At 35.2% G+C, this 13,788-nt stretch overlaps 1 protein-coding gene across 1 annotated transcript; it reads right to left on the bottom strand.

The window, feature by feature from the left end:
* Positions 1–5,715: 5,715 nt before the first annotated feature.
* LOC141525553 (proton-coupled amino acid transporter-like protein acs) lies at positions 5,716–9,349 on the bottom strand. The gene is made up of 4 exons (XM_074240099.1): positions 8,099–9,349; positions 7,208–7,820; positions 6,382–6,745; positions 5,716–6,144 (listed from the first exon to the last, which is right to left on the bottom strand). The coding sequence occupies exons 1-4, from the start codon at positions 8,173–8,175 to the stop codon at positions 5,903–5,905; spliced, it is 1,296 nt and encodes a 431-aa protein (XP_074096200.1). The 5' UTR covers positions 8,176–9,349; the 3' UTR covers positions 5,716–5,902.
* Between the last annotated feature and the right edge of the window lie 4,439 nt (positions 9,350–13,788).

The raw sequence follows: 13,788 nt of genomic DNA, 5'->3' as shown, positions 1-13,788 counted from the left end.
TGTATATAGTTCATATGTGCGTTTGAGATAAATTTCTGGGGGTGATGAGGACTAATTGATAACCTGATGACACAGCGATTGTCAAGGTGTAACAGTAATGGCGCGTTAAGAGGTGATAGGTAGCGCTGCTGACTACAGGCGATAAATTTAGAGGTTAACTGCTGGATTAGGGGTGATTTGTTTAGCTTTCTTTTTACAGAGCTTGCAGGATTTTTTTCCGTGAAAAAAGAACGATTTTTGCGGTTTTAAAGCTTTTTGGAGTGAGGGCTGGGGGGGGGGGGTGCGAAGATTGCAAGTCGCTTACCAATATTTTTTAAAAGCCGATCTTTTGGTACATTAAGGTCCAGAGAGGTTTCTAGAACCGATTTATCGAGAAAAAAGTGCCGATTTCTATATCAGATCGGTAGTTACAACCGATTTTGTAGGATAATGATGTAAAAATAAATTATCGAAAATTGTTATGAGTTATGATAAATAACTCGGCATTGAATTTATATGACAAATCGGTGTGATAAATGGAAAATCTAAAGTTAGAGGGAATATTAATAAATTGTTACGGTTCTATTCCGAAAATCCAACGGTTGTACGAGAAAGTATTGTTATTATTGTTGTGAATGGAATATATATATATATATATATATATATATATATATATATATATATATATATATATATATATATATATATATATAGAGAGAGAGAAGCCGAGCTGGTGTCCCCTGGCCCTTGTATATTGGTATCGATATAATGCCAGAGAAGAAGAAAGGAGGGAAAAGGGACGGAGGGTTTCAGTCAGGTCAAGTGTGCAGACACTAATCATGTTTCCTGGTCAGAATATAAGTGTCAATGTTTAATATTATAATGGACAATAATGCTCGACAGATGTTTACGTTTTAGTTCACTTTTATCGAAACGTTTACAAATTTTTTTTGGATATTTTGAGGATCTAAAAGAGAAGTATATTAATTTTAGAACGCTTTAAGGAAATAAATTTCTGACGAAAATTTACTTTTTAGAGTAGATTTAATCATTTAAAACGCTATTTTGATGGGAATCATTCTAGAACATTAATTTTTGCATTTTTTTGTGGATCTAATAATCAGATTGACTTTAAATTTAGTACATAACTTCTGTTCCACTCAAGAACCAAAGTTCCAAACTTTAAAGTTGATCTATCAAGTAGTTTTCTAGAAAACTACTACTTAAGAATCGAAATTTTCATGGGTTCATTCTAGAACTTCAATTTTTGCATTTTTTAGGGATCTAATCATCAGATTACCGTCAAATTCAGTACATACCTTGCTTTCCGAAAATTATCTACTTTTTTAATCTTCATATCCCTTCTATCCATGATACAACACTAAAAAATATTATTTTTAATAAGAATACATCATAAATAATTCGAATTTTGAATCAAAGCAAGAAAAAAAAATTTTTTAACACGACTTACATTAAAGGACAATAAATCTCACTGGAGCAGTAAGAAAAATTAGGTAAATAAAAATGTTGATGATAATAATACAGTGAATAAAATATTTTCTTGTCCGGTGTCTATACACTTTTATATAGACCATAAATAAAAATAAGATACTCACAACTGCAGCTAGAGCATTTCATTGTATGTCTATCGTCTACAGTCCATATTCATAATCCCTTGACAAAAAAAAAAAAAAAAAAAAAAAAAAAAAAAAGAAAAAAATCTTTACAATTTAAATAAAAATAATTCAATGGCTGGTTTTGAGAATAGACTAGAAGCCAGAAGACTTTAACTTCTTCGTTGTTGACTTTAACAATTGAAGCGTCAAAAAGTTGCTCAATAATGACGTGAGAAATATTTTAAATATAACTAGGTAAGATTTCGAATAGAGATTTGGACGAAAAGTGACAATATGTTTCGCTACGGAATAATTATGTGTTAGTTTTATTGGCGGTTGATCGAGATTGAGAGCGAGATAAAGAAGATCGAGGTCTCCGAGGTGGTCCAGGACGTCTGTCATCTGTCGCAGAGGTATAAAATGACTCGGGTCATCCTATAGGACCGGGCGTCTAATGTTACCGCAATAACAGTATCGCATCAAATGTCGCCGTGCGAAGATATATTCTGATATTATTAGCTCTTCAAGCTGTTTTCTGGTGACAGATGCTTTCCTCGAAGGGTTCGGTGAGTTACCTGGAGGTTACATGACTGACTTTTTAATCCTAAAGCTATTTTATGATAAGTTCCGTTTGAAAAATAATTATTTTAAAGACTAAAATACAATTACCTAGATTTTCTAAAAAAACTACTTGATAGATCAGTTCCAAAATTTAGAACTTTGTTTCTTACAGGCAACAGAAGGTATGTACTGAATTTAAAGTCAATCTGATCATTAGATTCCTAGAAAATGCAAAAATTCAAGTTCTAGAATACTTCCTATGAAAATTGTGAATTTTTAATCAAGTAGTTTTCTAGAAAACTACTTGATAGATCAGTTTCAAACTTTGAAACTCTCTTTCTTATGTCATACAGATATAATATCTTTTAAATTTAAAGCCAATCTGCTGATTGGTTCCTTAAAAACCTCAAAAATTCCAATTCTAGAATTTTCAAACTTGTAATTTTCTCGAAAACTACTAAAAATATTAATTCCAAATTTTTCGTTACTTTTCCAACAGCACAAATTATTTCCTTAAATCTAACTTTAACCCTTTCTAAATCAATATTTTTCCATCAATTATCCCAACACCCAATTAGAGCCATCAATCTTACCACTCTCAAAGATTTTTGACATACAAACCCGAAAATCAGGATCTGCTCCAAAAAGTAATGATTGATATTCCCAATCGTAAAATATATATCTCAATCTATATAAATTAAATGATCCACGGTACTCGAGACGAATTTGGTTCAGATGTCCCTGACGAATTCCGAACAAAAGTGACATCTCAACTAGACTATTGTTGCACATATATATATATATATATATATATATATATATATATATATATATATGGTCACGCCTACTTTACCATTTTGTCGTTATAATGATAATAATTGTTAATATTCGTCATAAAAGAGTGACGGATTTTCCACGGTAGGCAGGACAGATCCCTGTTTGAATAAAAAAAAAAAAAAAAAAAAAAAAAAACGGCTGGAGAGGGGGAAAGTGTTTATTATTATTAACATAAAACATCAAGTGTCATATATAATAGGATTATACAACGTTGACGGGCGATTAATTCGGCGCCTAATGTAAGCGTGTGTCTATTTCACGTGTCTGATCAACTGTGAGTCATTTATTTGCATTTTAATAAACAGTGTAGTGTCACTTGAAAGTACAAGGGGACTTTAGGAATAAAATTTGGGAAGAATTTTGAGGCAGAAGAATTTTTTTCGGGGAAAAAAGGACGATTTTTGCGGTTTTTTCGCTTTTTGGAGCGGGGGGGTGCGGAGATTACAAGTCGCTTACCGATATTTTTGAAAAGTGCCGATCTTTTGGTATAGTAAGGTCCAGAGAGGTTTCTAGAATCGATTTATTGAGAAAAAAGTGCCGATTTCTATATCAGATCGGTAGATACAACCGATTTTGTAGGACAATGATGTAAAAATACATCATCAGAATTATTTGGAAGTTTTGATGAATCTGCAGTTAATTTATACGAAAAATCGGCGTGATAAATGGAAAAATCTAAAGCTTAAGAAGCTTGGGTGTTTAATTATAAAGGAAAAAAATAAAATTATAAATATGTGGGTGGTATGGAAGTACAGATGTTGACGCGTGTTATCGAAGCCCGCAGGCGGGCATCAATGTGTGGAAAATGTACGGCGGGAATTCATATGTAGGGGCTGGGAATGCCGCTAACTTGTGGGTGGTGGGTAGTCATGACGACCGCAGCGACCAATCAACCGGAAATAACGTTACGCGAGATAACTCTACATCCAATCAGCTCTAGGAAGCTGCTTCTCAAAAATATAGGGTGCGAATAACTAGACTTGTTTTTATTTTTAGATTAGATTTAATTAGTTTTTCCACAGAATATTATTTTTTATAGACTAATAAAAAATAAAGATTAGACCGTGAAAATGAGGAAAAAAATTTTCCTACCCGGAAAAATTCCAGTCAAAATTGACAACTCTGGAAAATAAAAAATTTTCATAAAACTTTTTTTCTATCAGCCCTAGAGATACCAAACAAAGAGGAAAATGATCCTCAGAGTATCCTCTTTGACCCTCTGTGAGCCACTTGGCTCTAAAAAATTTTCCTCTTGCTCTTTTCAGCGCCCCCATTTTCAACCCTCCCAAATTCGACCTTGGAAAATCTTTTTCCCTCTGTAGTTTTCCAACCGATCGCTCTAAAAATTCAACCGACCACTCTACTTCCTCCTCTTTGATCTCTTTAGAGCCTATTGCCCTCATTTTTTTCCTAAAAAATTTTCCGGCCCCGAAAATCACCCTTAAAGCCAAAAAATCCGTGAAATCCTTGAAAATGATGACTTTTTCCGGGAAAAAAAAAAAAAAAAAAGAAAGGATTTTCTCATAAAAATTTTCATGCGCGAGGAAGATTAGCCAGGGGTCTTAAACCAGGGTTGTATATAGCCAGATTTAGTAGGTTGTCATTGCCACGCGGAGGCTCCTCAGCCATTTCTTAGAGTGTCTGCCGGCGGGTCTTATCTCGAGTCTGCAAGACTGGCTTCGTAATACTCTACCGTGAAGATCTGAGGGTGGTTCCACCCCTTTCAGCCCTCAGCTCTTCTCTGAGCTGTCCTCAACACAGCGAAGAGGGCCGGGTGAGAGTTAGAAGAGAAAAATAGCCTTTCAATAAAGGATTAACGCGCGAAAAGATTAATCTCACAATATTTTATCGGTTTATTGTTCAAAAAAAAAAAAATTATTATCACCCTCGTAAAAAAATATAAACGACCTTAAAGACATGGGGTGGCTATACGACTATACGACTCGGTGTATATACATGTTGAGACCGTGGAGTGAGCACACGCATAAAGAGAACGGGGAAATATACCCAGAGAGAAGCATCCCCGGAATTATGTCGCGTTTAAATTTACGGAGGCTTCATTATACGCGACACTTTACACGCTTCGTTTGTTCTTATTCGCTACGTAACGTGTCATTAAATTATTGAGAATAACTATCTTTTTTTATTATTATTAATTTTTATGAAAAAATCCTTTTTTTTTTTTTTTTTTTTTTTTTTTTTTCCCGGAAAAAGTCATCATTTTCAAGGATTTCACGGATTTTTTGGCTTTAAGAGTGATTTTCGGGGCCGGAAAATTTTTTAGGGGAAAAATGAGGACAAGAGACTCTAAAGAGATCAAAGAGGAGGAAGTAGAGTGGTCGGTTGAATTTTTAGAGCGAGTGGTTGGAAAACTACAGAGGGAAAAAGATTTTCCAAGGTCGAATTTGGGAGGGTTGAAAATGGGGGCGCTGAAAAGAGCAAGAGAAAAATTTTTTAGAGCCAAGTGGCTCACAGAGGGTCAAAGAGGATACTCTGAGGATCATTTTCCTCTTTGTTTGGTATCTCTAGGGCTGATAGAAAAAAAGTTTTATGAAAATTTTTTATTTTCCAGAGTTGTCAATTTTGACTGGGATTTTTCCGGGTAGGAAAATTTTTTTCCTCATTTTCACGGTCTATATATATATATATATATATATATATATATATATATATATATATATATATATATATATATTTGTGTAAAGTCGGTAATTTCTTTTTTTTTTTTTTTTTTTTACTTTTTATTCTTTTATTACAAAAGTATTACACAAAGCATTACAAAATAAGCAACCGGTCCATGAAGTAGCAATTAGCGAGCGTTTAGCCGCACGTGCCTCACGCGTAATTACTCGGTATCTTAAAGCCGCACGTGCACGCTCGCTCTAAAAATCAAAAGAACGGAATTGTAACTATTCCTTTAGATAATCAAACATAGATTTAACGCTGGATATCGTTCCGAGGATCATCGCGAGAGTTCCAAGGATCAAGAAAACCACGCTGAGCACCAATTTCCACTTGCACCGCCCAAATTCTCCGTAGTGGCTGATCACGTAGACCATCACCGGGATGATGAACCCCAAGGTGGCGACACACAGTGCACCCACGAAGCTGGCAAATACGTGCAGTTGTGGAATTGATGCCGCTAGGATACCTAAAAGGTTTTTATTTTTATCTTTTGTAATACTAAAATATATTTTTATAGAAATTTACACGAAAAATTATTAAATTTATATTTTTATAATTATTTAAAAAATGTAAATTTAATTTTTTTATTTACATGAAAAAAAAATGTAAATTTAGTGCATGGAAAAATTTTTTAATTGTTTTAAAAAATGTAAACTTGTAAATTAATTTTTTTTTTTTTTTTTTCATATAAAAGCCAACTTACATGTAAGTAGCGTAACTGAGACCCTAATCAAGATACTCCAGAGAAAAGGTGTGCCTCTCAAAAACTTATCCTGAATCGAGCGAACCGCGTAGTCCTTGTAAAGAATGGAAATTGGTAGGTAGCATTGCAATCCATAGCTGAAAAATATCGCTAAAGCTTGGACCCCCAGAGCAATTCCTGTCGCCATGTCTAACATCGGGTGATTCTGGATAAAGTTTCCGGTTACTGAGCTTCCGTATTTTACGTAGCCAACGATCCCGACCGACAGATGCAATAAAATCAGGAATCCCATGCCCCAGTTCAGGACTCCACACTTGCGGGTGAAGTGTCTTGGACTTTGCATGTCTTGTTGGATCGCCAGAGCCTGTAAGAGGGTTTAGAGGATTCGAAGGAAAAATGGAAGGAGTTAAGAGAGGTTTTAGATGATTAAATTGTAATTTTAATGGGAAAAATTGGAGAATTTCAGGAAATTTGGAGACTTTTTAGGTTTACTGACCTGGCTTGACTCTTCATTATCAGTTAATTTAAAGTTTTTATAGCTTATTTTACGCGGAATTTAGTCCTCTGGAAGATTAAATAAAAGATTTTTGAAAAAAATTTCATTTAGGTTCAATAGATCACGATTTAAATCCAAAAAACGTGAAATTTGACGAAAAATAGTTACTTTTGATTTTTACTAACCCATTTTACCCCTTAATTTTGATTAAATCCAACTTTATTATAGCTCATTTTATGTAGAATTAAATCCTCTAGAAGATTCATAAAAAATTTTTCCAAAAAATTTCCAGTTTCCTCCAAAAAATCCCGTTTTAAACCCAATACTCACCAAAGAAGGTGACGAAAGTGAAAAAAAAACAGTCCCTAGAAACTTTGGATACTTCCGATAGTCCTTCTGGAAAAAAACCCAATCACTTTCGGCCTTGGAGACGGCATAAGCAACTCCAATGAAAGCAGCAACAACAATCAGGATATTTCCAATGATAGCAATGGGAGCAATGGCGTTCAATCCTCTGATCATATTAAGCAGCAAAAACAGCGGAAACAAAATCAAAGAATAATACGCAAGTCCGACAGTCTTTCCTTGATCCACAAGATCCTGGATGATACCACTAACAAAGATGATGTAGACCGCGCCAATTCCGATATAGCAGATCAACATGATGATGTCGATGACCAAGCTAGCGGTACTAGTAGAAAGTCTTCCCCTGGTCATGGTCGTAGCGACGATTTGGTCATACGGAATGGCCCGCCGCCGCTGCTCCGTACACAATCGAGTGTGTGTTATCATCAACAAATGCAGGGCTACGGTTATCAGTACACCGATCAGGAGGGTCCCGACCACCCCTAAAATCATCCCGACACTTGCAAAAGCGTTCGGCATCGCAAACAACCCGGCCCCGGCTGCGCTTTTCACTAAATTCATGAACGAGCCAAAGTCCCTGGAGAAAAAAAGCTCGATTATTCCCGGCCCCTCGACTCTAATCGACTCACCACTGACATTTTCGTGTTCCCCGGAAAATTTCCGTTAATTTGACTACCCACAAGCCCAGATTGCCGCTAATTGTGACGTGTGCTATTGCACATGACACACACGCGAAAAATGATAGCTATTGGGCTATATGGGTATTCAATCAACGCGAAATGACTCAGGTAACACAAAAATGAAGTTAGTTTTTTTTATAAAGTGATTTGGGAAAAAAAAATTTCCGGTACTTACGAGAGATATTTTTTATTAGCGTCCCTGCGGTAAGGGTCGAAAGGCTCTTCGCCGTTGGCACGCTCGACCTCGGTCATTTTTTATAAATATAAAATGAAGTCACTTAAAAATAATTGGTAATTAGCAATTAACTTCAGTTCGGTTGATTTGATTAAAAAAAAAAAAAAAAATTATAATAAATAATTAATAAACAAAGGCTTGAGTGACTTTAACCTTATTTATTATTTTTATAAAATTATACCTGGAATTTATTAAGTGATTAAGGATGCGTTAATTCGTCCCGACCCTTTCGATGGGTGACAAAAGGAAAAAAGGAGAAAATTTACCCCTTTACGGATAACTGAAGAGATTAAGAAAGGACTTACTGACCGAATTACGGACCAAGGGAGCCGATTTGTCCCAAGGGACGTATTTATATCTTAAGGGATCGAGAGGGTGTTCTTTGTTTTGAAGAAATCTCGGAGAAAAAAGGATTGTTGAGGGTTTAAATGGGATTTTTTTGGGGAAGGAAATTTTTTTGAGAGAAATTGAGGGTGGGAGCTTGTAGGGCGGGAAATTTCCTATCGATTAAGAGTTTGAAAATATGTTTTTTAGGGTTAGGAGAAAATTTATAGGAGTTTGAAGAATTTTACGGAGTTTTTTGAGGTTATAAGGTCCTTTTGAGGTTTAAATAGGATTTTTTTGGGGAAGGAAATTTTTTTGAGGAAAATGAAGGGCAGAAAATTGTAGGGCAGTAAATTTCCTATTGAATAAGAGTTTAAAAATACTTTTTTTGGGGGAAAAAGAAAAGTTATGGAAATTAAAATGGGAACATTTGAAGGTGTTTTTTGAATTTTTCCGAGTTTTTGAGATTAAAATGGGATTTTTTTGAGGAATAAAATTTTTTTTAAAGAAAATCAACTCATAGATCTTTTAGTCTATGATCTTAGGGGCAAGATGGGCCATAATAAAATATTTCAGGTCAATAAAAAAGCGATTATCTGATGGTGAATGCTAACTATTGTCACCGGTAGAAGCAATGATGAAATAATAACAATAGATATTACATCTAGCATTATAAAAATGGGTTTTTTCACGGGGGATTTAGTAGTTGGACGTCGGTTAACCCAGCGGGTGTACCGCGGACGGTTCGGCGGACACATTCACGAGACTCGCTCGACTCGATAATAATCGGCAGCCATTCATTGGATTATTCCCGATTGAGCATTAAGAAATACAGTGCCTTATATATATATATATATATATATATATATATATATATATATATATGAACTTGAATTAACGCCGCGTATTCCATTGGGAAGCATCATCTCAAGTGTAAACACTGCGTGCGATTAAGGCATATTTTAGTCACATTTTATCCGAGCCCCATGACGTCTTTCCAGTTCACTATATATGTATGTCTTTCTATCTTTCTTTTTCTTTGCAGACCCAGATGGCTCAATTAATCCCGAATCGTCATCTTTTCATCAAAATAGTGTTTTATCGTCGTAATTATTTTTAATAAATGGTTATTTTGATAAAATTGATGAATGAAATTAATTTTTGAAGATATCCTTCATTTCGTTCAAAAATTGAAAGTTGATTTTTTTCAAAACGGCTTGCTAGATTGATTTCTTACTCTTTATAATTTTATCTTGCATTAAACTCTTCCGAAAAAATCTTATTCTATAAAATTTTAAGGATTAATTTGCAAAAAAATGCCTTTTTTTGATGATTTTTTTAGGTATCCAATGTAATACCAATCACTGGCATAATGAAAACACTAAACAAAATAGATTAGCATAGTTTATGGGTTTTAATTGTCGTTAAAAAAAGTCGGCTCGTGAGGTAACGGTGGCGGTCATTAAATTATTCCACGTTATGAGTCCAGTGACGAAATGATATAAAAAAAAAGCCTCATCAAAAATTCATTTGTACTATTAAGTGATCCATTGGCAGTAGGATAAATAAAACCTCGAAAACATCTGGTTCGATATATGTGTGTCGAATAATGGGACAATGGACGACGGTCCTTGACTCGGAAGATTCGAAAAAGAAAAAAATAAATAAAAGAAGAAAGGTGATATCAAAGCTAAGCGCATAAAGCGAATCCCGTCGTCAATAATGTTGATATTCCTCGGTGCATTCGAATGTCAAGTCATCGGGGTGCCTAATATTCTGTTGAAGGAGTCACCAAAGAAAAAGTTCACGTGGAAGGGAGAAGGAGAAGGGGTGAAAAAATAAAAACAGAATTAGTTGTCCCGAGGCGTGTCCGGCAGCAACTTTAGCACGAGCTAAAGGATCTTTAACGATTCACTGAATCCGAAAACGATCCTAAAAAATGTGCGCGAACCCAAACGTGTCGGCAAACAGACCCAGTTGGGTGGATGAATCGTTAAACCACTCGCCTGCTCAATATGCCGGGATAAAATACTTGCTATTTGAATTATTGAATTAAATTCACTCTATAAACCCACAAATCATAATCATAGTTGCTACCTACTGTCAGATTGCTACAAAGCCAACCGCGGATTCGTTTGTGAGGAAGACCCGCGGGCAAAGTGTCACTCACTTGCAGGTTCCAAATTATTTTATAAGAGGACTTTGCTTACGGAGGGAGCACGCCAGAAGAGCTATGCTTCAGGAACAAAATTCCTTTTTCTGTGGATATCTTCGAAATTGCTTTTTTTTTTTTTTCCAAGTTTTTTAAGGAACTAATCGTCAGATTTTGATGAACTAAAGTTTTTTTGAAAGGGTTTTATGTAAGAAATTACGATATAAAAATTGGAAATTAATCAAGCGAGCCATTTTTGAGAAAATTACGTTGGGGTTTTTGGACGAAATGAAGGATATCTTCAAAAATTTCGTTTTTTTTTTTTTTTTTTTTTTTTTCCAAGTTTTTTAAAAAACTAATGGTCAGATTTGAACAAATTAAAAGTGTCACTAGAGAAATCAACGTAAAAAATTGCAAACCGATCGAACAGTTTTGAAAAAAATTTTTCTATTTTTTATCCCAACAGAAAAAAAGATAAATGAATTTCTGTTAAAAATTCGCACAAAGGACCTTCAGCTCCAGCTTCCGTCATCAATTTAATAACATATCCAACAGAAAAAGGTGGTTTGCATTTTTTTTCAGTCGAATGCTTAAAATGATGCTTTTGGCACCGCAATTTAGTTGCCGGCGTTTGAGCATATGAAACCTCTGGTACAGGTTTAATCCGCGTCCGCATTCAGATAGAGGATATGATACCATACAACACAGAGGAGTATCCTCTCGGACACATATCACGGTTTCTGTATAACAAGCTTTAACCAGTACGTATTCACGAGAGTGTGAAAATGTTTTGCAATTTCGAAATTAGGCGTGGGTTTCGGTAAAAGCACAACCGCACTCTCTCTCTCTCTCTCTCTCTCTCTCTCTCTCTCTCTCTCTCTCTCTCTCTCTCTCTCTACACTAACGCGGCCCGTTGTCGGCAGAGTATACAGCAACACACCAGTTACCCACCCCCGCACCCCACAAAAGCGGATTCAAACGTTTTATTAATAACCAAAAGAACCAAAAACAACTGTTTAAAAAAAAAAAATATTATTCGTCTAAAATCGAGGAAATATTTTCATACTTTTTCGCGAATGAGCTTTCATGCTTGAATAAAACTTGCGGTTTATAAAAATACTCCTCGGGAATTATTGAAGATTTTTTTTTTTTTTTTTTTTTTTTTAAATAGCAAGTGCAAGGGGAGGATATTTTGAAATTTAGGGTATCGATTTTTGAGGAGCCGCAGCACCTCCCCTCAATTCTTGGGCACAATAACCCCAAACTACTAAGAAATCCACCCTGCAATCATATTATACCGAGTCAAACGTTCTCAAGAGCTGACAATAGGGAAGGCGTTTCTCAGGACAATAAAAAAAAATATATATATATATATATATATTGAATTCAATTGCATTCCTGTTTTATCTCCCACTGCCAGGCGACTGTATTTAGACCCTGAGAAGATTTTTCACCACGCTGCGATTGTTAAAAAAAAATTTTTTTTTTTTTTTTTTTGTCAAATTAGAAAATTTGAATTTTAGAAACTTACGAGAAAATTAATTAAATAATATAACAAGAGAAAAGTTCCTTCAATTAGGATGTCCTTCAATTCAAACGAAACTTAAAATTAGATTTTTTTGAAGATATTTCATTTCGTCCAAAAGCCCCAACGTAATTTTCTCAAAAATGGCTCCCTCGATTAATTTCCAATTTTTATATCGTAATTTCTTACATAAAATCCTTTTAGAAAATCTTTAGTTCATAAAAATCTGACTATTAGTTCCTTAAAAAATGACAAAAAACGAAATTATTGAAGATATCCTCCATTCGATCGAAAATTATCTGAAAAACATTTCGCCTAATAAAAAAAAATAAACCGTCCGGATCTCGAAAGTAGATTCATCCCAAACCGATCTATCATCACACTTCCAGTCTTCCGGCACGTGGCAGAAAGTATTTAAATCCGATACCGATCTGGACATGCGTACCCCCGGGTCTTTAGCGCGATTATCGACTCAGCGATCGGAACAAGCTTTAGGCGGGGGGGGGGGTCGATATAACGAAGGGTGGGTGGCGAACCATTCGTCCGAAAGTCCTGCGTTATCATTGAGTTAGTCGTAGGGTCCAAGATAATATTAAATAAAGTTAAAATTTTTCATAACTCGGCCTTCTAATTACTAATTTGTAAATTTATTTATAAATTTACCGAGAAGAGGAGGAATAAGAGACAGAAGATTAGTTGGTCGGGAAGTTGGCTCGTCAAATCCTCGAGAAGTTGACATCTCTATTATCGCGGAGTGGCGCTGAGGGAGCAGGAGCAGGAAGAGTAATCCGTAACACACGTGTGAGACACGGACGCTCACTCTCGTCCGCTTTAATACAAAGATAACAGATCTCGATTATAATCCACCCCAAGTGTCATCCTCTTGGGCTACAGCATATGCCATCCCTATTTCTGCTTATGTCTGCTACTGCTTCTACGCCTGTCCCTGTCTCGAACGTCAACATCTACATCACATCTAGATCTGATAGACTCAACACCGGATAACTTTTTGGCAGTCTATGAATAATCTAATTGCTATGTTAGCCCTCTTATACTTTGCGCCTCATCTAAGAGAACGAAGGGCCGTAACGCTTTAATGGCTCTTTACAATTATCAAGAGATGTTGGGAGTATTGTCACGTTGATGTTCTAGTTTTTGGGTAAATAAGGGAATTACGAATGGACAGGTGCTGCTCGGTGCAATACCAGGTGAAAGGTATTGTTTGTTTTATATCCATTTGTGGAACAAGGACAGAAACTTTGAATTTATGGATATCCTTAAAATTTTCGGTTTTTTTTTTTTTTTTTTTTTTTCAAGTTTCTTAAGGAACTAATCATTAGTTTTGAATAAAACAAAATTTATTCTAAAGAGTTCAACTCAAATAATTAAGCTACAAAATTTAAAACTAATCAAGCTAACCATTTTTAAGAAAATTAAGTTGGGGTTTTTGGACGAAATTAAGGATACCTTCAAAAATTTCACTTATCCAGCCTAAAGTCTTTTTTATCTATAAAAATTCAATGCAACTTTAAACTATCCAACTTCTAAATCCGGTTTTTTTGCCCCAAAATTCAATACCCCAATTAACTTCTCCATTCCCGTAGCCTTTTTTCTGACCCCCCGTTGGTT

Source organism: Cotesia typhae, unplaced genomic scaffold, assembly GCF_013202065.1.
Source record: "Cotesia typhae breed Kobodo isofemale line unplaced genomic scaffold, CoteBio_Ctyphae contig_26, whole genome shotgun sequence".
NCBI lineage: Eukaryota > Metazoa > Arthropoda > Insecta > Hymenoptera > Braconidae > Cotesia > Cotesia typhae.
This window is presented reverse-complemented; position numbering and strand designations above follow the sequence as displayed.